Source organism: Hyperolius riggenbachi, chromosome 9 (genome assembly GCF_040937935.1).
Source record: "Hyperolius riggenbachi isolate aHypRig1 chromosome 9, aHypRig1.pri, whole genome shotgun sequence".
Classification (NCBI taxonomy): domain Eukaryota; kingdom Metazoa; phylum Chordata; class Amphibia; order Anura; family Hyperoliidae; genus Hyperolius; species Hyperolius riggenbachi.
In genome coordinates, this window is record NC_090654.1 from 222810566 (window position 1) to 222836672 (window position 26107).

The 26107-nt window shown below is 43.3% G+C and overlaps 1 protein-coding gene across 1 annotated transcript in view; it reads right to left on the minus strand.

Moving 5' to 3' along the window:
• Positions 1-8566: 8566 nt before the first annotated feature.
• Positions 8567-26107, minus strand: part of LOC137532967 (cofilin-2) — a 91357-nt gene continuing 73816 nt past the window's right edge. The window contains exons 3-4 of the mRNA XM_068254038.1: positions 16934-17010; positions 8567-10978 (exon numbers count right to left, since the gene is read on the minus strand). Of these exons, the coding sequence (XP_068110139.1) occupies positions 10863-10978; positions 16934-17010 (193 nt within the window). The 3' untranslated portion in view covers positions 8567-10862. The remainder of the gene's footprint in view (positions 10979-16933; positions 17011-26107) is intronic.

A 26107-nucleotide genomic window follows, 5' to 3' on the forward strand; every position in this document is an offset into this window, starting at 1 on the left:
CCATAGAATATCTGTGCCACGTGGGTATGTATCTTCCATTTCTAGTAGGACTGGCGAATGGTCAGATATAAGCATTTCTTCGATATTTACTCTATTTAAACAGGTCAATAAGGAGCTATCAATCAGTATCATGTCTATTCTGGAAAAACTCTTATGCTTAGGTGAGTAATATGAATATTCATGTTCCTGGGGGTATCTATACCTCCATGAGTCAATCAAATTGCATGCTTCCATAAAAGGTTGCAAAAATTTATCTCTATGTCGCAAACTGTTTTTTGGATGACTTCTGTCCTCCCACATATTAGGCACCGTATTCATGTCACCTCCCACTATTAGACTAGGGCATTTATCTGTTAAAAGTTTATTTTGTAGGTTAGCAATGAAGTCCTCATGTTTGTCATTTGGCCCATACACATTATATATTACCATGGTTTCTCCCGACAGTTGAAGCCGAACCATTGCCCACCTTCCCTCTGTATCATGGCTTTCAGATAGTAGTTTATATGTCAGCCTGTTATTAATTACACCTGCCTTTTTGCCAACCGCTGGGGACCCATGGACGGCTCCTACCCAATATTTTTTCATAAATTTAAATTGTTCTGCTCGCAGATGGGTCTCCTGCAGAAGACAGATATCCGGTTTGAATTTTCCTAAGTGCCGAATAATTTTGGATCTTTTCTCAGGGGTCTGCAGACCTTTAATATTCCAAGAGATTATTTTCATACTATGTTATCCAAACATTTATTTGGGCATTGTTGGTACGGCTTCTCCTGTCTGGTATGACATCTTTAAACACTTGGCATTGAGCACAGTAACCCCTGTTTCCCCGCCTCCCCTTCCCCCTTTGTTGTAACCCCCCCTGTTTGTCCCCATAAACTAGTAACATCATTGACTTCACTTTTTCCCCGCACATTTTACCACCTCCAGTGCTTCTCCGCAGATCTTTATGACACCTAGGATCCCCTTTCTTATATAAAACAATTAACAAACCCCTCTATAATGGCTGTGGATTGTTCTTGCGTGGAGGCATGTGGTATTCACCTTATAAAACATATAACAACAAGAACTTTAAGATTACTCTTCTTCCTAATCTGATTAACAAGTTTGAACTGATTAGTCCGTTATGGTGTATGATTACACCTCATCTGAGTGTTAATAACTCTTGCAATTCAGATGCCAGAAGTTGAGTGCGCTAGACTCGCTGGCATTTCTTGCTGTTTACTGTCATAACGCTGCAAGAAGGAGCGTGCTGCTTCTGGTGTTTCAAAGGTATGCTGTTTGCCTTCGTTATCTGTTATCTTCAAGATGGCTGGGTAAATTAAAGCAAATTTCAGACTTTTGGCCAATAGCGAAGTGCAGATGGGGGAAAATGTCTTGCGTTTTTGTGACACCTCTGCTGAGAAGTCATTGAACAACCTCACAGTGTTGCCTTGTATAACGAGGTCGTTGTCTCGTGCTCTATATGCTGTCATTAGTGACACTTTGTCTGAATAGTCTAAGTAGCGCGCCATTACCATGCGGGGTGAGGGCCTTTTGTTTTTAGGCTTAAGTGGGCCCACTCTATGCGCTCTTTCTACCTTCAGTGGCGTTTGCAGGCCTAGTAAAGCTGGTATCTCCTCTGCGCATATTTTCTGGAGCTGTTCTGGGGGGATCTCTTCAGATATTCCCACCAGTCTCAGGTTGTTCCTGCGTGACCTGTTTTATAGGTCTTCGATGCTGCATACGCAGTAGAATTGTCATGCTGGAGCTGCTCAATAATCACATTTGCTTTGTTCAAGTCATCCTCACATGCCCCCAGCCTCTGCTCTGCTTCCGTGATACGTTTAGATTGTATGGTGATATCTCTTTTTAGGGACTTGAGTGAGTTAGCAATGGTCTTTTCTATTGTGGCTTGTATATCTGGTGCTAAGGCTCTCCCCACCTCCGCTGCTAGTTTTTTGTAGTCTATACGCATGGCATACCTTTTGTGAGATTGGCTGCTACGTTCTGTGTCCCCGGAGTCAGTGTCCGATAGGTCTCTGTGTTCCTCTTCTCTGTTCTGTGCGCGCTTGGCCTTCTGTGCGGATTTTGCCCCCGCCATCTTGGGCGTCTCCGTGTCTGCCTCACGCTGGTCTGGCTGTTGTGCAGTGCTGGAGCGCGTGAGATATCTCTCCATGCGGCGCGTGATGTGCCTCCTCGCTGTGCTGCTGTGCCTGAGGGGTTTGCGGGCTAAGCTGCTGGCTGGTTAGGGGATCTTTCGGTGCTGGATCAGCTGGAGCTCTTCTCCCCTTCTGCTTCCATGCGGGCGCCGGAACCGGAAGTCCAAAAAAAAAAAATATAATTGTTCATAGTGAAAAAGTCCCGTCATGAAAAAAAAAAATGTCGCAAATGTTGCATCATTGGTACAGACTTTCAGGCATACTGGTTGGTTCAGGGACCGCAGGATACCTTGCACCAATCATTGCCTGGGGGGGGGGACATGAACAATAGAGATGGCCTGAACTTGCGAACACTACAAGGGGAATGACCTCGGGGTCACTTACATGTTCACAAGCTTCCTCAATACTGAGGAGATGCTTTCCCGGGGACTGCACATCCTTGATCGCACTTTTGCAGTCGGGAGCGATCTGCGCATGCGCAGGATGTTGCGCAGAATGCTCCCAGATTTGGGCACGTGAACAAGGAATAAGCAGCCCCCGGGAAAGCATCTGTGCAGTATTGAAGAAGGTTGCGAACACGGAAATCACCCTGAGGTCTTTCTCCATGTAGTGTTCGCAAGCGAACAGTTCGGGCTATCTCAAATGAAAAACTTTTATTTTATTTATTGTACAATTTTTAACTTTTACCACTTTTCTTTTTTTTTTTTTTTTTTTTTTTTTTTACAAATTTTTACTTTTACCAATTTTTTTTTCTTCACTTAGGGCTGGAAGGACACTGATTGGCCAAAGGGATTACATGATCCTTTGAACCAATCACAGCAGCCACAAGAGTAAAGGGGTCACATGATCCCTTTGCCCAATCAATCTGTAGGCCTGCTGTCACGTGCACACGCGATCATGTGCGCACGCACATGCATTTACAGGAAGTAAATACTTCCTGCATAGCGGCAGTTAACTATGATCTCTGTTACACTTGTAACAGCGATCATTGTGGCTTCGGGGGGCGCCGATCGGGTAGAGGGACCACCTGGTCCCTTGCCCCAATCAGTAGTGCGGTGTACACGTGCACGCGCGCGATCAGCAGCAGCTACGATTTCAGGGAAGGACGTAGCTGCTACGTCATGTCGTCCCTAGCAACACACTTTTTTGATGTAGCAGCTACGTCCTTTCTTCAAAAGTGGTTAAAGACTGCCAGTCAGGGCCAGTTCTAGACTTTTTGCTGCCTGAGGCAAACTTGTGAGGACGCCCCCAATCCGATTTAGAATGATTGCACAGCTCCCAACAATTTACTCTGCTTTATTTAATGTTCTCACATGACATGCTGCAGCTCAACACAATAGCACACTGGCCGGCTGTGAGTCTGTGACAAACTGCTCACCCTCAGTCACTCCACTCCATTCCTCCTCAGGAAATTACACACAGTACAAACATGCTGCCCCTGAAATCTCTTCGCTTGATGCAAATGTTTCACCTTGCTTTATGAGAGAACCGGCCCTGCTGCCATCACAGAGAGGAATCTTCAGTGTTTGGGATGTGAAATGCAGGGTACGTTTTCCTCAGACCTGGATCTACTACACAGGCTACATTCACAAAGGTGCGACGTAACGGCATAAATGTGACTTGCAGCACTGCAATGCACCACCTATGCTACTTTCACAGTGCGGTGGGTGCAATGCAGTTTAATGGCATGTGGCATTGTAATGCACTGCATGCAGTGTGTAACCGCAAAATGCGCATGGTAACAGTAACCATGAAGCATACTTTTCAATGACTGTATGCTTTACTGTCTACAACACAACTCGTGAATTATGTGCAGGACAGATTTCCCGATCTGTTACATTCCTAGTGTCACAGGGAATGTAATGCCCACTGTGAACATAGCCAAACAGTATATTATTATTTATATAGCACTATCATCTTCTCTGGAGAGAACCCTTTTTTGTTTCACAGGTTGGCTGCATTTTAGTTAATCATTCTACAAATGTCACTATATATTATTATAAACTGTCTACCATTTCTATATAAGAGATTGGATGTGTTTCTAAAAATAATGTGCAGGAAGTTCTTATCTTGCATGTATTCAATTTACACAAGATTGAAATAACTTCCCTTGCCAAATCAGCTATTTTGTTTTTTACTCAAGTTGTTTAAAATAACAAGTTGGGTGTTGTATTGAGGGGAGCGACAACACACAATGCATACGATCTGGTCCTGTGTTGGCAACATATTACAAGGCGCTATGCATATGGCCGTTAGTACACTCTGCCGTAGGGTCATATGATTGAAGTTTTGTGTGTTGCGGTGCGTCGGGGGCGGAGAATTGCACTGCAACACACAAGCCAGGGTGTAAAACTGGCCTCACTGAAATCAGATTGGTAACTGTGGGCAAATGCATACATTTTGCTTCAGTTTTGTTTGCCTGTCTTAATAAATCCTCCACAGTGTATTTCAATTATTTAAAAAAAAACACAGATGCCCCAACTGTTTGTCTAATCCTTACTTGACTTACCACACAGATAGTGTCTGTATTTATTTGATATACGTTCTACTGGATATGTATGCTGGAAACACTCTGTTCTCTGTTTATTGTTGCCTTTCCTTGCAATAAACTGGGCTTGATTTAAAGAGGAACTCCAGTGAAAATAATGTATTAAAACAATACTTCATTTTTACAATAATTATGTATAAATGATTTAATCAGTGTATGCCCATTGTAAAAGCTTTCCTCTCCCTGATTTACATTCTGACATTTATCACATGGTGACATTTTTACTGCTGGCAGGTGATGTCAGTGGAAGGAGATGCAGCTTGCTTTTTTGGCAGTTGGAACAGCTGTAAACAGCTATTTCCCACAATGCAACGAGGTTCACAGACAGGAAACTGCCAGGACCATGGTCCTCACAGTTTCCTGTGGGAGAGGTTTTACCGCAATATCAGCCATACAGAGCCCCCTGATGATCCGTTTAAGAAAAGGAATAGATTTCTCATGTGAAAGGGGGTATCGGCTACTGATTGGGATGAAGTTCAATTCTTGGTTACGGTTTCTCTTTAAACAAACAAACAAACAAAAAAAGACACCCAGACAGCAAGCATATAAAAACTCAGACATAACCCCCAATCTCTGGAGATCACTGAAGATGGTTAAAGGAAACCTAAGTGAGGCAGGAGAAAAAATTGTATACATACCCAGGTCTTGCTCCAGCCACCTCCAGGCTGATCATTCCCTCATCGTCCTCCGCTGCCTCCTGGATCTTCCACAATCAGCCCTGGTAAGTCCTTTGGTCTGGGGCGTACTGCGCATGCGCATCCCGGCCGTACACGCGCTCCAGTTTCTGGAAGCATTTTGCGCCTGCTTAGTACTACTGCACAGGTGCAAAACGCTGGGAGCTCGACGGGTGAGCATGCGCGGCCAGACTACACCTGCGCCGACTGGACGACTTACCAGGCTGATTCGGAAGATTCAGGAGGCGGAGGACAGCAAGTGAGCGATCAGCCTGGAGGGGGCTGGAGAAAGCCCCAATGTATAAATGTTTTCTCCTGCCCCATTCTCAGGTACCCTTTACATAAATTAGGCCCACTCTCTATCCAAGATTGTCATTCACTGAAAGCAGAAATCTAAAGCAAGGCTTACTCGTATGAACTGAACATAGTTTATTCTTGTTTGGCACAAACGTTCATAAAACATTGCTTTGGTTGGCAATTTAAACACATAAAAACATGTCTTGGCTTTTCTTGTGTCAGTAGCTGAACAGCGGTAAGGGTGTGCATTGTGCAGAGCTTATAAATGAAGGCACAAGTTTGGTCTAATGTCACTACCGAGAATAAGTGCTGGAAGCTCCATGTAGGATTATAGCTCCCCATGGCATTTATGTGAAGTGGATCCTCTGTGAGGCAGGAGGACACAGTGTCACAGACAGAACATGTTCAACATATTTCATACAGCTGAAACAACACTGCTGTACAACAGGTGGAGAAGCACACACTGAATCACTAAGCCTCCTCATTATCATCGTTTTAACAACTGTGCACTGTCAATCATTTGTCTATGTTGATTTGTAAAGTACAGTTGCAATAAAAAGTATGTGAACCCTTTGGAATTAAATGGATTTCTGCACAAATTGATCATAAAATGTGATCTGATCTTCATCTAAGTCACAACAATAGACAATCAGTGTCTGCTTAAACTAATACCACACAAATAATTCAATGTTTCCACTTTTTATTGAACACACCATGTAAACATTCCCAATGCAGGTGGAAAAAGTATGTGAACCCCTAGACTAATGACATCTCCTAGAGTTAATTGGAGTGAGGTGTCAGCCAGCTGGAGTGCAATCAATGAGTTGATTACAGCTACCCTGCCCCATAAAAACACACACCATTTTTGGGTTTGCTTTTCCCAAGAAGCATTGCCTGATAAGAATGATGCCTCGCACAAAAGAGCTCTCAGGTGACCTACGATTAAGAATGGTTGACTTGCATAAAGTTGGAAAGGGTTATAAAAGTATCTCCAAAAGCCTTGCTGTTCATCAGTCCACGGTAATACATATAGTCTATAAATGGAGAAAGTTCAGCACGGCTGCAACTCTCGATAGGAGAGGCCATCCTGTAAAAATGACTGCAAGAGCACAGCGCAGAATGCTCAATGAGGTGAAGAAGAATCTTAGATTGTCAGCTAAAGACTTACAAATGTCTCTGGCATATGCTAGCATCCCTGTTAGTGAATCTATGATATATAAAACACTAAACAAGAATGAAGTTCATGGGAGGATACCACAGAGGAAGTCACTGCTGTCTAAAAAACCATTGCTGCACATTTAAAGTTTGCAAAAGAGAACCTGGTTGTTCCACAGCCATACTGGCAAATATTCAGTGGACAGATTAAACCAAAGTTGAGTTGTTTGGGAAAAACACACAACACTATGTGAGGAGAAAAGGAGGCACAGCACACCAACATCAAAACTTCATCCCAGCTGTGAAGTATGGTGGTGGGGGCATCAAGGTTTGGGGCTGCTTTGCTGCATCAGGGCCTGGACAGATTGCTATCATCAAAGGAAAAATGAATCCCCAAGTTTTTGAAGACATTTTGCAGGAGAACTTAAGGCCATCTGTTCACTAGCTGAAGCTCAGCAGAAGATTGGTGTTGCAACAGGACATTGACCCAAAGCATAGAAGTAAATCAACAACAGAATGGCTTGAGCAAAAGAAAATACACCTTCTGGAGTGGCCCAGTCAGAGTCCTGACCTCAACCCGATTGAGATGCTGTGGCATGACCTCAAGAAAGCAGTTTACACCAGACATCCGAAGAATATTGCTGAACTGAAACAGTTCTGTAAAGAGGAATGGTCAAAAATTACTCCTGACCGTTGTGCACGTCTGATCTGCAACTACAGGAAATGTTTGGTTGAAGTTATTGCTGCCAAAGGAGGTTCTACCAGTTATTAAATCCAAGTGTTTGCATACCTTTTCCACCTGCACAGTGAATGCTTACATGGTGTGTTCAATAAAAACATTGAATCATTTTTTAATTATTTGTGTGGTATTAGTTTAATTGTGATTGTCTATTGTTGTGACTTAGATGAAGATCAGATCATATTTTATGACGAATTTGTGCAGATATCCATATAATTTCAAAGGGTTCACATACTTTTTATTGCTACACTACAATACTTTTAGAAGGTAGCAAAAAAAAACTACCAATATATTGTAATGGAAATACGAATTAAAAAAAAGCATAGTTGATAAATACATTGACCACCTTGACTTGTAAAACTTCTTAGACATTTAAAAGACTAGTAGGATAATATAAACTGCCTTTAGCAACCAATCAGCTTCCAGCAGTCATTTTTGGCATAATATCCAGCATTTGTACATAAGGCACTGAGAAAGCTTCATCAAAGTATGTAATGTAAAAGAAAGAGCAACCAGTTAGAATCTTCTGTATTACCCTCAACAGCTTAGAAAAGAGAAAAAGACTTACTGAATGCATAAGAATAGATGCTCAAAAACCTTGAGGCTCATTGGATACCCAGAGAAACCAACCAGAATCCTTGTTTTATGTAACAGCAGGAAACGTATGCACTGCTCTGGGAGGCCTTTTCACTTTTGCTCCATTCTTCACCACCTTTCTTTGGATATGTACCTTCACAAAGGGAAGCAAACCAGTATCTGCACTACAAATTCACACAAATTTAGGGACAATGGATGAGGTTCGCTGTTTGCAACATTGCTCCAGCCATAATACCATAGTTTATTGAAAACTTATCTAGATTACAATAAACACTCCATTGTCAACCTTCTTCAATAAACATTTGTTTGCTGGTGGTGATGTCAGCCCCCAAGCTTTCTGAAATACCTTCTTACAATTAAAATGAAGTCGTTATACTTGACTTATAGACTTCATCTATGCCATTACATTTTTTTAAAAAAAGTTTAAGAGGATCAGCTATAAAGCCCAGAAAATAGCAAAGCTAACATTTTTTTTTTTTTTTAAGGAGTAGGTTAGAAATGGACTTTCTCTTACGACAAGAACACTTTGAAGTGTAACTCCACTTTCATGCAGAAAATAAAAACAATTTGCTCTAGTATAACTATAACTACCGTATTAGAGGTGTGTTTCAGGAAGTGGTAATTGGGTGTGGCTGCACATGGGTTTTGAGCAGACATTTGGCATTGTGAATTTCCACCGATGTGACTAGTTTTAGCTATGTGAATTAAAAGCTAACTAAAGAGGGAAATCAGGATGCGAAAATGAAAATTTGGATGTGTCCACCAAAGAATTTATTGTTGCCATGGCTACTAGCAAGCATAAATCATAAAAACTGAGCTAGAAAGGTAACTTTTCTAACATTATATTACAAAAGTGTATGTGTGCGACAAAGACACATGCAGTATTATTTTTAGGAAAAGTGGAGTTACACTTAAAATGACATATTTTGTTCCATTTTATTTGAAAACCATAGTTTCCCAAATATGAGCCTCCAATCTGTTGAAGGAAATTTTCAAGACAAAATAAAATTGCATGTTTGACTGAAGACACCGAAAATCACCATTTTAACAACAACAACAAAAACCCTTACATGCTTTTTTATTTTTGTTTGCTTCACCATATCAGATTCACCAGAAGGTGGCAGCGCAAGTGAACAATAATTGTCACCAGTAAATCTGGAATCTGCAGACTCCTCCTACTATTGCTGCACAGAGATGAGCTACAGAACAAGAAATTCTAGTCTACTTGTAACTCCCTTAACCTTGTGGATAAACCATGCTAAGTTACATATTTACAGTGTATCGTGAAATTCTGTGTTATTTTTCAGTAAACGTTATTTATTTGTAAAGCAGTGATTTTAACTTGACTTAACCTTTACACCAATGCCTTGATATTGGCCAGAGTTTCTCAAACTGTCTTTATGTACCAGTTTTTTAATCAATTTTTTTTTCAACCACATCTAATAGAACCTGTATAATATATTTTTGTTTTATGGATTATTACCATTAATTATAATTTTATATGTAAACAGGCTTTATACCCCTTAAGGTGGCCACACACCATACAATTTTTTAAATATCTGTTCAATTTAAGAATTGCAATCAATTTTCCTGACTGATTGTAACATTTCAAAAATATGACCAATGTACCACACACGTATGTTCAATTTTTCCCCAATTATGATAAAAATGATTGGAAACTCTGAGAAAATTGCATGGGTGTGTATATTAATAAATTGACAATCTAACACACACCATACAATCTCTAGAGAAATAGAAGAAAAATATCTGGCATTCCGGATAGATAAAAATAGAAAAAAACGGGAAATCCGATCGGATTTTTCAGTCAAATGAAAAAAAAGCTTTCGATTCTTTCGGGAGATCTGATCGTTTTTATCGAATTGACGTAAAATCGGATTATTTTATTGTATGGTGTGTGGCCACCTTAAAAGTCACCTCACCATGCAACAAATATGGTGACTGCCATTGCTGACTTCATTCTGAAAATGCCAGTTAGGCTGGTGACATCCACATTTTACTAGGACAGGTTTCATTTTAGTTCAGTTTGGCATACCTAGAGCTTGATGAGCTTATTCTATTAGTACCAGTGCTATACAACAATGTCAATTGGCTTATTCCATAACTCAGTATTAGAAGCAGAGTGCCAATGTATTTATCTTGCATTTATTCTTTTGGTTGCTATGTTTTATGGTACTACTACATGTGGTTTTCAGAATAAGCCAGTGGATGGGCCTTTTCCTGACATTTCCCATACCCCATGAATGTTTACATAAGTACACCATTCACAATCTAGTAATCTATCACTTTGACCCCCACTTGATAATCACAGTTAATGGACAGTAATCATATTAGAATGCCATCATGATCAGAATGTATCCAGTCAGAAAGGCATGCAGGGCCCCTCCCCCCAACCTGTAGTCATGGTGGAGGAGGGGTTGATCTCCTCAGGTACTTGTAATTCAGTTTGAGAACCCCCATGATGAACCGTGTAAATGATTCTGTTCCTCATAGTGTAGTCCTAATACAACTCTGCGTGGTGTTAGTTCACGTCGGTTTTTTTTTCAAGCATCAATTTTGTTTATTGTTTTTCACAGAGGAAAATAGTCAAAAACATAATTCAATAAATAAAACAAAAACCCTTAGAACCTTCCTTATGGTCACAATAGGCACAGCTACTGTAAGTATGGTAAGCTTCTGCAACAAAGGAATCGTGTTCATTTTAGTGGAAAACCTTCCAGTGAAGTAACCACATTGCCTCCTAGTTTATCTGCCAAGGTGCTTCGGTCTTTGATGTCATCCATGCCGTTCACTTGCCACTCGTGTTTGATGCCTAAAAATGAGATTAAGGAAACAGAATACAGAATGATAAACACAAAGGAAAAACAAAAAACGTAACATAAAAGAGGAAAAAAAAACGTGTTTCAGAAGCCCAAAAACATGTATGGACATGTATATCTTTATGCAGAGGTAATGCTAGATTGGGAAGAATCCGTTACTGATTGGTTCATGCCTCACCCATCATTTGGTGGTCCATCAATACAGTGTGGCAGATGATCGGATCTCACATTTCCACTGGAATTCCAAAATCTGCATACTACAGTGCTTGAGGTTTTGGTGTGTCTGGCCTGTACTCTGATAGTAGATGCAGACAGTTACGGGTCCCTGCACCTCACAGAGGTGTTTAACAATATTAAGAAGGTGATAGGCTTACTTTCAGAGTAAAGTAAAATAATCTAAAAGAAAAATAACTTTAAAGTGTACCTGAGATGGTAACTAGTGGTTGAGCCGACCACAGGACAACAGAGCAGCCGGGGAGGACAATGAGGGAGCCCACAGCTCACATGAGGCTGGAGAAAGCCTTAGGTAAGTATAAATACTGCACTATACAATACAATATACAATACAATAACATTTCTATAGCGCTTTTCTCCCATAGGACTCAAAGCGCTTAGGCTCTCTCAGATTCAGTAATTAGTAGGATGAAGTATTCACACAACAAAAGTTATATTTCTGCAAATGCCAGACTGAACAGGTGGGTTTTCAGTCTGGATTTAAACACGTCCAGGGATTGGGCTGTCCTGATCTGTTGAGGTAAGGAGTTCCAAAACGTAGGGGCAGCATGACAGAAGGCTCTGGGACCAAAAGTTTCCAAGTGGACTCTGGGTATGACTAGATTATTAGAACCTGTGGATCTGAGAGTGCGGGGATTGCTACGCAGCTGTAACATATCTTTCATGTATCCAGGGCCTAGATTATTCAGGGATTTAAATGTCAGTAGGCCGATCTTGAATAGGACCCTCCATTCTATAGGTAGCCAGTGAAGGGAATGCAGGACTGGCGTTATGTGGCAGTGATGGGGTTGGTTGGTTAGCAGTCTGGCAGCAGTATTCTGTATCAGCTGTAGGCGGTACAAGGCCTTTTTTGGAAGGCCAGTGTAGAGAGCATTGCAGTAGTCCAGTCGGGATGTGATGAAGGCGTGGACTAAGGTTGGCAGATCTTCTGGGGGTATGAGGTGCTTGATTTTTGCAATGTTCTTCAGGTGAAAATAGGATGATTTCACCACAGCAGAGATTTGAGTTCTGAAGTTTAAATCCCCATCAATTAGAACTCCCAGGCTACGCACATGATCAGAGCTGCGTAGATCCGTGCCTCCTATTCCCAGTGGTGAAGACTGCAAGTTAAGTTGTTTTGTTATCATGCTCTGCCCTCCAATCAGAAGGACTTCAGTTTTGTCTGCATTTAGTTTCAGCCAGTTGTCATTCATCCATTGCTGTAGTTCGCGTAAGCAGGCGTTTATAGTTAGAGTTGGGTCTGTCACACCAGGCTTGAAGGAAAGATATAGTTGGGTGTCGTCTGCATAGCAGTGGTATGTCAGGCCATGTTTTTGGATTAGTTTTCCCAACGGTAGCATGTAAATCGTGAAAAGCAGGGGAGAGAGGATTGAGCCCTGGGGCACCCCATACTTAAGTGTTACAGGGGTGGACAGGAAGGGCCCCATAGACACTTTGTGGGTTCTGCCACTCAAGAAGGATTGGAACCACTGAAGTACTATGCCATCAATGCCGCAGTATTCCTGTAGCCTGTTTATCAAGATGTCATGGTCAACTGTGTCAAAGGCTGCAGAAAGGTCTAGCAGTATGAGGATCGAGCACTCTCCTCTGTCTCTTGCCATGAGCAGGTGGTTGCATATTTGGATGAGGGCAGTTTCAGTGCTGTGGTGTTTCCTGAAGCCAGACTGGAATGGGTCATAACTGTTATTTTGTAGGATTCTGGCTTCTAGCTGGAGGTATACAGCTTTTTCAATTAGCTTGCCCAGAAAGGGGAGGTTAGAGACAGGTCTGTAGCTGGTCATTGCATCTGGGTCCAGGGAGGGTTTTTTGAGGAGAGGCCTGATGATTGCTTCCTTCAGTAAAGCAGGAAATATCCCTGATTGTAAGGAACAGTTAACAATTTTGAGGAATACCGGTACGAACAGGTCGGGGCAGTTCAACATGAACTGTGTTGGGCCAGGATCCAGGTCACAGGTAGTTAGGCGGACGTGAAGGAGGATGCTTGATGTGACTTCTTCATCAATTTCTTTGAAGTTTGACCAAGGTGTTACGTTGTCTCTGCTAATGGTCTTCGTCGCTATATTAGGCTCAGATGCTGTAAGTTGGATGGCGGACCTTATAGCGGAGACTTTGTCTGTGAAGAAATGGGCAAATTGGTCACAGAGGTCCTTTGAAGACTCGATATTAAGTTTTTGACATGCTGGGTTGCAGAGTTTTTCCACTGTGCGGAACAGTTGGGCTGGTTTGTTAACTGCATTTGCAATCTCTTGTGATAGAAAGGATGATTTTTTTTCCGTGATTACCTTTTGGTAGCTCTTCAAGTGGAAGATTAAGGCATGTTTGTCTTCTGGGGACTGAGACACTAGTTACCATCTCAGGTTTCCTTTAAAGAACTAGGGCCAGAATGCTCCCTAGAAGGGTTGACACGACTATTAGAACTCAAATACAACAGGGACTTAAAGAGACTCTGTAACAAAAATTGCATCCAGTTTTTTATCATCCTACAAGTTCCAAAAGCTATTCTAATGTGTTCTGGCTTACTGCAGCACTTTCTACTATCACAATCTCTGTAATAAATCAATGTATCTTTCCCCTGTCGGACTTGTCGTCCTGTGTCTGGAAGGCTGCCAAGTTCTTCAGTGTTGTGGTTCTGCTATGAACTTCCCCCTCCAGGCCCCTCTATGCACACTGCCTGTGTGTTATTTCTCTCTGCTCTCTTATCTTTTACAAGCTGGATAAATTGTCCTCTGAGCTGGCTGGGCTTTCACATACTGAGGAATTACAGACAAGGGCAAAGCTGTTTGCAGGATGAAAAGAGCAGTCTGACACTTCAGTGCATGAAAGCTGCAGGGGGAAAGGAACACACAAATGATCTCTTGAGATTCAAAAGGAAGGCTGTATACAGCCTGCTTGTGTATGGATGTATTTTCTATGTGTGGACATGCTGTACATCAACCTACTTCCTGTTTTGGTGGCCATCTTGTTTGTTTATAAACAACATTTTTAAAACAGTTTTTAACCAATTTTAATGCGGCGGGTAGTGGCGAAATTGTGACAGAGGGGAATAGGAGATGTCCCCTAACACACTGGTATGTTTACTTTTGTGCGATTTTAACAATACAGATTCTCTTTAAGGTGGCCACACACCATACAATTTTTTAAATATATGTTCAATTTAAGAAGTGCAATCAATATGTCTGACTGATTGTAATATTTCAAAAATATGACCAATGTACTACACACATATGTTCAATTTTTTTCCCAATTATGATAAAAATGATTGGAAACTCTGAAAAATTGCTAGAGTGTGTATATTGATAAATTGGCAATCTAACACACACCAAACAATGTTTAGAATGATTGAAGAAAAATATCTGGCATTCCGGATCGATAAAAATCGAACAAAACGGGAAATTCGATCGGATTTTTCAGTTGAATGAAAAAAAAAGCTTTTGATTTTTCGGGAGATCCGATCGTTTTTGACGAATTACCGTAAAATCATATCATTTTATTGTATCGTGTATGGCCACCTTAAGATGGATAGACAGCATATACAGTGGCTTGCAAAAGTATTCGGCCCCCTTAAAGTTTTCCACATTTTGTCACATTACTGCCACAAACATGAATCAATTTTACTGGAATTCCACGTGAAAGACCAATACAAAGTGATATACACGTGAGAAGCGGAATGAAAATCATACATGATTCCAAACATTTTTTACAAATCAATAACTGCAAAGTGGGGGTGTGCATAATTATTAAGCCCCCTTTGGTCTGAGTGCAGTCAGTTGCCCATAGACATTGCCTGATGGGTGCTAATGACTAAATAGAGTGCACCTGTGTGTAATCTAATGTCAGTACAAATACAGCTGCTCTGTGACGGCCTCAGAGGTTGTCTAAGAGAATATTGGGAGCAACAACACCATGAAGTCCAAAGAACATTACAGACAGGTCAGGGATAAAGTTATTCAGAAATATAAAGCAGGTTTAGGCTACAAAAAGATTTCCAAAGCCTTGAACATCCCACGGAGCACTGTTCAAGCGATCATTAAGAAATGGAAGAAGTATAGCACAACTGTAAACCTACCAAGACAAGGCCGTGTACCTAAACTCACAGGCCATACAAGAAGAGCGCTGATCAGAAATGCAGTCAAGAGGCCCATGGTGACTCTGGACGAGCTGCAGAGATCTACAGCTCAGGCGGGAGACTCTGTCCATAGGACAACTATTAGTCATGCACTGTACAAAGTTGGCCTTTATGGAAGAGTGGCAAGAAGAAAGCAATTGGGAACAGAAAATCTTAGGAAATCCCATTTGCAGTTTGCCACAAGCCATGTGGGGGACACAGCAAACATGTGGAAGAAGGTGCTCTGGTCAGATGAGACCAAAATGGAACTTTTTGGCCAAAATGCAAAACGCTATGTGTGGCAGAAAACTAACACTGCACATCACTCAGAACACACCATCCCCACTGTCAAATATGGTGGTGGCAGCATCATGCTGTGGGGTTGCTTCAATTCAACAGGGACAGGGAAGCTGGTCAAAGTTGATGGGAATGGATGGAGCCAAATATAGGACAATCTTGGAAGAAAACCTTTTGGAATTTGCAAAAGACTTGAGACTAGGGCGGAGGTTCACCTTCCAGCAGGACAACGACCCTAAAGATAAAGCCAGGGCAACAATGGAATGGATTAAAACAAAATATATCTATGTGTTAGAATGGCCCAGTCAAAGTCCAGATCTAAATCCAATCGAGTATCTGTGGCAAAGTCTGAAAACTGCTGTTCACAAACGCTGTCCATCTAATCTGACTGAGCTGGAGCTGTTTTGCAAAGAAGAATGGGCAAGGATTTCAGTCTCTAGATGTGCAAAGCTGGTAGAGACATACCCTAAAACACTGGCAGCTGTAATTGCAGCAAAAGGTGGTTCTACAAAGTATTGACTCAGGGGGCTGAATAATTACGCACACCCCATTTTGCAGTTATTGATTTGTAAAAAAATGTTTGGAATCATGTATGATTTTCGTTCCACTTATCACATGTACACCACTTTGTATTGGTCTTTTACGTGGAATTCCAATAAAATTGATTTATGTTTGTGGCAGTAATGTGACAAAATGTGGAAAACTTCAAGGGGGCCGAATTCTTTTGCAAGCCACTGTATAAAGCTATCTATGAACATGCCTATGCAACAATTGAAAGAGGTAGTGATTGACAGACACATCTGATGTGCAAAGGTACTACCTATGGTCACTAAATAAATTGAGGAGGAGGAAAATAACCTATAGCAAACAAAATACCATTTAAAAGTTTAGAGAAGGACTGGTCCCCAGAGATTACTGTACTCTACCCTAACTATACTCTTCCATTACTGTCTGCTTTATGGTGAAATATTGTAAATTGTAAATTGGTGTTTCACAGTACTGTGTAAAGCAAGGGAATAAGATGTATGTATGTATCTGATCCCCACCACACTGTGAAATGCCAGACAGTGCTGCCTAGTAGGGTTCAAGTAATCCAACAGACAGCAACTGTGGTAACTGAACACACCATTGCTTGCTTGATCAGCACTAATCACAGTGGCAAGGGTAAACAAACGCTCTCTCTCTCTCTCTCTCTCTCTCTCTCTCCCAACAAGTGTCTCATTCCAGGTACCACCTCCCTGTCCAGAGATGGAAAGCTTGACTCTGTTTAGCCAAAGAAGTTTATAAAAGTGGAGATGCTGGAAGAACCAACCTGTAAACTTCTTCTTAATGGCGTCTTTGGAGCTGGCATAGATCATCTTGCTTTTTAGCGGTGCATTATCAGGAGCCCTGGAAAATAAAGAGACAGCAACCCAGTTCCAAATTAATGATAGGCCATTGATATCATTGGTGAAATAGAATTCAACCTTAAAGCGAACCTTAAGTCAAGTAAAAAAAATGAGATTTACTCACCTGGGGCTTCCCTCAGCCCCCAGCAGCCGATCGGTGCCCTCGCAGCTCCGCTCCGATGTCCCAGATCCCGCTGGCGAGCACTTCCGGTTTGGCCATCACCGGCCGACAGGCATGGGAACGCGAGTGATTGTTCGCGTTCCCAGCCTGTATATCGCCCCCTATGCTGTTATTGCGACCTCCTGGCCGCAATAGCAGCATAGGGGGCGATATACAGGCTGGGAATGCGAACAATCACTCGCGTTCCCATGCCTGTCGGCCGGTGACGGCCAAACCGGAAGTGCTCGCCGGCGGGTCCTGGGACATCGGAGCGGAGCTGCGAGGGCACCGATCGGCTGCTGGGGGCTGAGGGAAGCCCCAGGTGAGTAAATCTCATTTTTTTTACTTGACTTAAGGTTCGCTTTAAAGAGACACTGAAGCAAAAAAAAAATTATGATATAATGATTTGTATGTGTAGTACAGCTAAGAAATAAAGCATTAGGAGCAGAGACATGAGTCTAATATTGTTTCCAGTAAAGGAAGAGTTAAGAAACTCCAGTTGTTATCTATGCAAAAGAGCTATTGAGCTCCATGACTTTCAAAGTCACAGAGAGGTCTGTCTTCTGAAACTTTTTAGCTCAACTGTCAGTCACTGTATTTTCTTTTTCTCCCCAGAGGACAGGTCAATAGTTCACTGGCCTGCTCTGTAAAATCATTTAGAATGCTAAGTAGTGTGTAAACTGAAAATATTAGAGAATGATGCAACGTTATAAAAAAACACTATATAACTGAAAATAAAAATATGAGAATATTTTCTTTGCTACTAATGTTCTAGTAATTATCCGTACTACACAACCAATTCGTTATATCATAATTTTTTTTATTCGCTTCAGTGTCTCTTTAAATAAAATAATGAAATCAAAATGAAATATGAAGAAAAATATATGCAATAAGCTTTAAAGACATTGGGGTGTATTTCAAACATGCACCAGTGTGATTTGTGCACCTGCAGCAGCATGTAGCTAGGATATATTCATTCCATAGGCACAGTAAGACTGAAGATTGATTGTACTTTAGATTGTACAGTGAATGATCAGCATTACAGCTTGAGATCTAGGGATTAGGCATTTGCTTTATTCGCATTACACTGGCTTCAAAAGAAACAGCTGAAACTAATGATGGCCATACATGGTTCAATTTTTTCATTCAATCTTACCAATTCTATGTAGTATAAGGGAACTGCCTAAATTATCCTTTCAATTTATTCACTTAATTTACCCTTATACTACATAGAAATGGTAAGATTGGATGAAAAAATTGTACCATGTATGGACACCATAAAGAGCATGTTTGAACCGTGTGCCATGTATGTATAAATTCTCAAGTAAAAAATTATATTTGCATTAAAGTGGATCTCCAGCCTGCAAGTAAAATCCAGCAGCCTTCCTGTAAAAGGAAGTTATAGTTGCCTGCGCTGCCGTGTCCTTCAAAGCCAATTTGAAGACCCAGCATCACCCAACTTCCGGCACGTAGCTCCACCTTCCCAAACAAAAACGGCAAGATGTTTACTGCAGTAAACACTTGGCGTTTTTCTTCGGGTAGAGAGGGGAGGCGGGGCCAGGTGCAGGAAGTCAGGCAAATCTTCGGGACAGTTTCAAGGGACACGGCAGAGCAGGTAACTATAACTTTCTTTTACAGGACGTCTGCTAGATTTTACTTGCGGGCTGGAGATCCGCTTTAAACAGACTGTATTCAAAAGATCTTCTCCTGAAAACACACCATCCAGTACCCACCAAAAAACATGGCAAGGTGGGGGTTACAGCAAGAAGAGGACTCTTCTCTTCAGTATAGCAACAATACGTACATCCGGTAGGACTGTCATCCGTTATAGGGGCCACCCTCACCCACAATCATGATTAGCAAGCATGCAACTTGTCTTACATGTCCAGGCATGTCTTATTTTGCAGTTACAGATTTCATGCATTTTTTATTAAGCGACAGTTCCCGTTTAAATTCATGACCTGCTAATTCCAATTTCAGTAGACTAAATCACTGGCGCAGTAGACTGAATCTACCCCCCTGGAAGTTTTACGCTGGGCCCCTCTCAGCAGTGGCATAGCAATAGGGGGTTCAGAGGTTGTGACCACTTCGAGGCCTTTGGGCCAGAGGGGCCCTCCCTCAACCACTATATTAGCTGTCTATTGGTCCTGTGCTGATAGTAATTACTTCTACAGATGCCTTAAATAGTAGTAATCATTATCAAACTGTTTCCCATCCCCTACTTGCACCTTTAACATTTTGGAAATCCTTGGCAAGTTTTGGTGTGCCGTATCAATTGTTGTGTATATAGTGCTTGGGGGGGCCCCATGTAAAACTTGCACTGGGGCCCATAGCTCCTTAGCTACACCACTGCCTCTCAGGCACTTTGTACATTATTATTATTATTATTATTTATTGTGTATATGAAGTAGTGTTGGGCGAACATCTAGATGTTCGGGTTCGGGCCGAACAGGCCGAACATGTCCGCGATGTTCGGGTGTTCGACCCGAACTCCGAACATAATGGAAGTCAATGGGGACCCGAACTTTTGTGGTTTGTAAAGCCTCCTTACATGCTACATACCCCAAATTTACAGGGTATGTGCACCTTGGGAGTGGGTACAAGAGGAAAAAAAAATTTAGCAAAAAGAGCTTATAGTTTTTGAGAAAATCGATTTTAAAGTTTCAAAGGGAAAACTGTCTTGTAAATGCGGGAAATGTCTGTTTTCTTTGCACAGGTAACATGCTTTTTGTCGGCATGCAGTCATAAATGTAATACATATAAGAGGTTCCAGGAAAAGGGACCGGTAATGCTAACCCAGCAGCAGCACACGTGATGGAACAGGAGGAGGGTGGCGCAGGAGGAGAAGGCCACGCTTTGAGACACAACAACCCAGGCCTTGCATGAGGACAAGAAGCGTGCGGATAGCATGCTTTGTACCACCATGCAGTCATAAATGTAATAAAGATAAGTGGTTCAATAAACAGGGACCACGCGGCAACGCTAACCCAGCAGCAGCACACGTGATGGAACAGGAGGAGGCGCAGGAGGAGAAGGCCACGCTTTGTGAGACACAACAACCCAGGCCTTGCATGAGGACAAAAAGCGTGCGGAGAGCATGCTTTGTACCGCCATGTAGTCATAAATGTAATAAAGATAAGAGGTTCAATAAACAGGGACCACGCGGCAACGCTAACCCAGCAGCAGCAGCAGCAGCAGCACACGTGATGGAACAGGAGGAGGCGCAGGAGGAGAAGGCCACGCTTTGTGAGACACAACAACCCAGGCCTTGCATGAGGACAAAAAGCGTGCGGATAGCATGCTTTGTACCGCCATGTAGTCATAAATGTAATAAAGATAAGAGGTTCCATAAACAGGGACCGGCAACGGTAACCCAGCAGCAGCAGCAGCAGCAGCAGCACACGTGATGGAACAGGAGGAGGCGCAGGAGGAGAAGGCCACGCTTTGTGAGACACAACAACCCAGGCCTTGCATGAGGACAAAAAGCGTGCGGATAGCATGCTTTGTACCGCCATGTAGTCATAAATGTAATAAAGATAAGAGGTTCAATAAACAGGGACCACGCGGCAACGCTAACCCAGCAGCAGCAGCAGCAGCAGCACACGTGATGGAACAGGAGGAGGCGCAGGAGGAGAAGGCCACGCTTTGTGAGACACAACAACCCAGGCCTTGCATGAGGACAAAAAGCGTGCGGATAGCATGCTTTGTACCGCCATGTAGTCATAAATGTAATAAAGATAAGAGGTTCCATAAACAGGGACCGGCAACGGTAACCCAGCAGCAGCAGCAGCAGCAGCAGCACACGTGATGGAACAGGAGGAGGCGCAGGAGGAGAAGGCCACGCTTTGTGAGACACAACAACCCAGGCCTTGCATGAGGACAAAAAGCGTGCGGATATAGCAGCAATGCTTTTTGCCGCCATGCAGTCATAAATGTAATACAGATGAGAGGTTCAATAAACAGGGACCGGAAACGCTAAACCATCCCAGATGTTCATCGGTCATGTTACTTGGTTGGGGTCCAGGAGTGTTGCGTAGTCGTTTCCAATCCAGGATTGATTCATTTTAATTTGAGTCAGACGGTCTGCATTTTCTGTGGAGAGGCGGATACGCCGATCTGTGATGATGCCTCCGGCAGCACTGAAACAGCGTTCCGACATAACGCTGGCTGCCGGGCAAGCCAGCACCTCTATTGCGTACATTGCCAGTTCGTGCCAGGTGTCTAGCTTCATGCCCGGTTTCAGGTCCAGCGGTGCCAGCCACAAATCCGTCTGTTCCTTTATTCCCCTCCAAATTTCCTCCCCTGTGTGCTGCTTATCCCCAAGGCAGATCAGCTTCAGCAACGCTTGCTGACGCATGCCAACAGCTGTGCTGCACTGCTTCCACGATCCTACTGCTGCTGGTGCTGGGTTAGCGTTTCCGGATGAGGTACAGCTTTGAGATGCGTTGGAGGAGAAGGAGTCAGAGAGGTAGGTGCTGCTGTTGTTATCCAGTGGGAGGGACGGCGGTGCAGCTGTTTGCGGCGTGGGCAACACCCGCGCCGTAGCAGGTGAGGAATCACTGCCAGGCTCCACAAGGTTCACCCAGTGCGCGGTAAGGGAGATGTATCGACCCTGGCCGAACGCACTTGTCCAGGTGTCAGTGGTGAGGTGAACCTTGCAGGCAACGGCATTCTTCAAGCTTCGGGTTATTTAGCTGACCACGTGCTCATGCAACTCAGGCACTGCAGAGCGCGCAAAGTGGTAGCGGCTGGGAACCACGTAACGTGGGATGGCCACTGACATCATGCCCTTGAAGCTGTTTGTCTCCACCACTCGATATGGCAGCATTTCGCAGGCCAGAAGCTTGGCTATGCTGGCTGGCTGTTACTGCCACGGCCCGCGGGTCATTTGCTGGCAATTTCCTCTTGTGCTCAAACATCTCAGAGACAGACAACTCAACCGTAGCACTGCACACCGAAGGGCTGTTGGTTGTTGTGTTTGATGAACACTGGGAGACCTCAAGAGCACTAGTCCGGAAAGTGACAGTGTCAGCATCGTCTGATGTTTGTGAATGTTGTGAACCACGCAATGGCTGGGCTACTGCTGCTGCTGAGGCGGGTCTGGTGGTGAGTCTGGTGAACCCAAGGGAGGCAGTGTTGCTGGTGGTACGGTGGTACCCTGTCCTGCCGCGTTTGCCCACAGAGTGGGATGTTTGGATAGAATGTGGCGGCTCATGCTGGTGGTGGAGAGGTTGTTAATACTTTTCCCCCTGCTCAGGCGGGTCTTGCACACCTTGCAAATCGCCATGGTAACATCCTCAGTGCAGTCTTCAAAGAAAGCCCAGACTTTAACTGGCTGAGGACTCGGACCTCGTGCGTGATGTGCTGGTGCTGCTTAACCCACTGCTGGACGCTTGAGAGGTCATCCAAGTAATTATCTGGTCCTGTTCTTTTGGATCTGTGAGGGTTGTTGTCCTGGACAACATGGGCAGTATTGAGTGGGTTTTCTTGGATGCTCCCCTGTGGCCTGTACGTGAACCGTCAGGGGAAACACCTCTTCCCTTGCCCCTCCCTCTTTCACCGGATTTCTTCCTCATTTCACTTAAAGTACACGCTGACTGGCAGCAGTACAGTGGCAGTACAGAAATGCTATACAGTGGTGGGTGAGCGGTGTACCACTATTGTCAGCAGTGACACAGAGCACAATGCTATACAGTGGCGGGTGAGCGGTGTACTACTGTTCCCAGCAGAATCAGAGTGGCAGTAAACAATGGTATATAGTCTGGCTGAGCGGTGTACACAGAGTGTCAGTAAACAATGGTATATAGTCTGGCTGAGCGGTGTACACACAATGCTATATAGTCTGCTATATAGTGTCAGTAAACAATGGTATATAGTCTGGCTGAGCGAGCGGTGTACTACTGTTCCCAGCAGAATCAGAGTGGCAGTAAACAATGGTATATAGTCTGGCTGAGCGGTGTACACAGAGTGTCAGTAAACAATGGTATATAGTCTGGCTGAGCGGTGTACACACAATGCTATATAGTCTGCTATATAGTGTCAGTAAACAATGGTATATAGTCTGGCTGAGCGAGCGGTGTACTACTGTTCCCAGCAGAATCAGAGTGGCAGTAAACAATGGTATATAGTCTGGCTGAGCGGTGTACACAGAGTGTCAGTAAACAATGGTATATAGTCTGGCTGAGCGGTGTACACACAATGCTATATAGTCTGCTATATAGTGTCAGTAAACAATGGTATATAGTCTGGCTGAACGAGCGGTGTACTACTGTTCCCAGCAGACACAGAACAGTACACAGAATGCTATATAGTGTGGCTGAACGAGCGGTGTACCACTGTTCCCAGCAGACACAGAACAGTACACAGAATGCTATATAGTGTGGCTGAACGAGCGGTGTACCACTGTTCCCAGCAGACACAGAACAGTACACAGAATGCTATATAGTGTGGCTGAACGAGCGGTGTACTACTGTTCCCAGCAGACACAGAACAGTACACAGAATGCTATATAGTGTGGCTGAACGAGCGGTGTACCACTGTTCCCAGCAGACACAGAACAGTACACAGAATGCTATATAGTGTGGCTGAACGAGCGGTGTACCACTGTTCCCAGCAGACACAGAACAGTACACAGAATGCTATATAGTGTGGCTGAACGAGCGGTGTACTACTGTTCCCAGCAGACACAGAACAGTACACAGAATGCTATATAGTGTGGCTGAACGAGCGGTGTACCACTGTTCCCAGCAGACACAGAACAGTACACAGAATGCTATATAGTGTGGCTGAACGAGCGGTGTACTACTGTTCCCAGCAGACACAGAACAGTACACAGAATGCTATATAGTGTGGCTGAACGAGCGGTGTACTACTGTTCCCAGCAGACACAGAACAGTACACAGAATGCTATATAGTGTGGCTGAACGAGCGGTGTACTACTGTTCCCAGCAGCGACACACAATGACTGGGGGGGACCCTGGCTAGCGTGGCTGGAGCGCGAACTACCCTGCCTGCCTACCCAAAGCTAAACCCACAGACAAATGGCGGAGATATGACGTGGTTCGGGTATTTATTTACCCGAACCACGTGACAGTTCGGCCAATCAGAGCGCGTTCGGGTCCGAACCACGTGACCCGTTCGGCCAATCACAGCGCTAGCCGAACGTTCGGGGAACGTTCGGCCATGCGCTCTTAGTTCGGCCATATGGCCGAACGGTTTGGCCGAGCACCGTCAGGTGTTCGGCCGAACTCGAACATCACCCGAACAGGGTGATGTTCTGCAGAACCCGAACAGTGGCGAACACTGTTCGCCCAACACTAATATGAAGCACCAACATATTAAGCAACACTGGAAAATAAATACATACAATGATACAAATGATATACAAAATACAGTGATACAAAGGTAGACAGACGTAACATGGTCATACAACATAGGACAAAGCTATAAAAGGCAAACCGGGTACAAAATACATGATTATGTGATTTTGGGCTGGTTAAGTAAGTCCAGTCATTCAAGTATGAGGCAGTCATAGGAAAGGAGCACACGATCATGTAGAATACACTAGGTAAGGGAGGACTGTCAAAGGCTTACAATGTAAGGGGAGGGAGGGGGAGATGGACACACTAAGTAGGGCTGTAGAATAAGTATTCAGTAGAGAGTGTGTGGTAAGGGGTGAGTAGGCCATCTTGAAGTTGTGTATTTTGAGAGCTTGCTTGAATGTACTGAAGGAAGGGGCAAGTCTGATGGGCAGTGGAAGGGAGTCCCAGAGGATGAGGTCGGCTCTTAAAAAATCCTGCAGGCACGTATGGGAGTGGAAATGCATGGGGCAGTTAGGCAAAGGTCATTGGAGGACCACAAGGTATGACCTGGTTTATGCCTGTGAACAAGCGAGATGTAGGTAGGGCAGGTTTTGTGCACAGATTTATAGGCCAGGCATAGAATCTACATAACAACTAATATGGAGCATCAAAGCCTACAAAGGTCAGCCAAGGGTACAATAAGAAAGGTGTAAGCAGGGGACAAGAAGACTGTTTGTTAATAATTATCACTATTCAAAGCCCATATGGAGGTGATCATGACCAGCATAGCACCAATGAAGAGCTAAAACAGCAGATGAAGGAGGGTCCCTGGTGGACCCCTCTAGTCCAAGGTCCCTAGTGTGGTCATAATCTCTGCATCCTCTATTACTATGCTAGTGGATTGAATTAAATGCTCAATTTCTCAGACATATTGCAATATTCTGCTTTATTTTTTATGATTTTTCTTTCTTCAAGATGTTACAATAACATTGTCGAAATACTGTATAATTGAGTTATTTAATGGTGTGAAAATAGCCTGTGAAAAAAATGTTCTGCACTTCTCAGCTTTATCAGGTGAATGTCTGTATGACTATTTAAAGGGAAACTAAAGTGAACCTAAAGAGTTTCACTTACCTGGGGCTTCTACCAGCCCCCTGCAGCCACCTATGCCCGTACTGTGACTCCTCGATGGTCCTCTCGCCCGCAGTGCCTAAGTTTCGATTTCGGAGACAGAGCTAGTATCCGGCTACTGCGTCTACGCAGCCCTGGCCGCACGCATCCGAGCACTTTTCACCTCCCATTCATTCGCCAATAACTTATCACTAATTATCACAATGAATGTATCTATATTTTATTTTTTACGCCACCAATTAGGCTTTCTTTGGTGATACATTTTGCTAAGAATTAATTTTTTTCTAAATGCATGTTAACAGAAAAATAAAAAAAAAAAATGGAAAAAAATCATTTGTCCCGGTTATTACACCATTTAAATTATGCCCCTATCACAATGTATAGCACCAATATTTTATTTGGAAATAAAAAGTGCATGTTTTCAGTTTTGTGTCCATCACTATTTACAAGCTTATAATTTAAAAAATCTTAGTAATATAATCTCTTGACATGCATATTAAAAATTT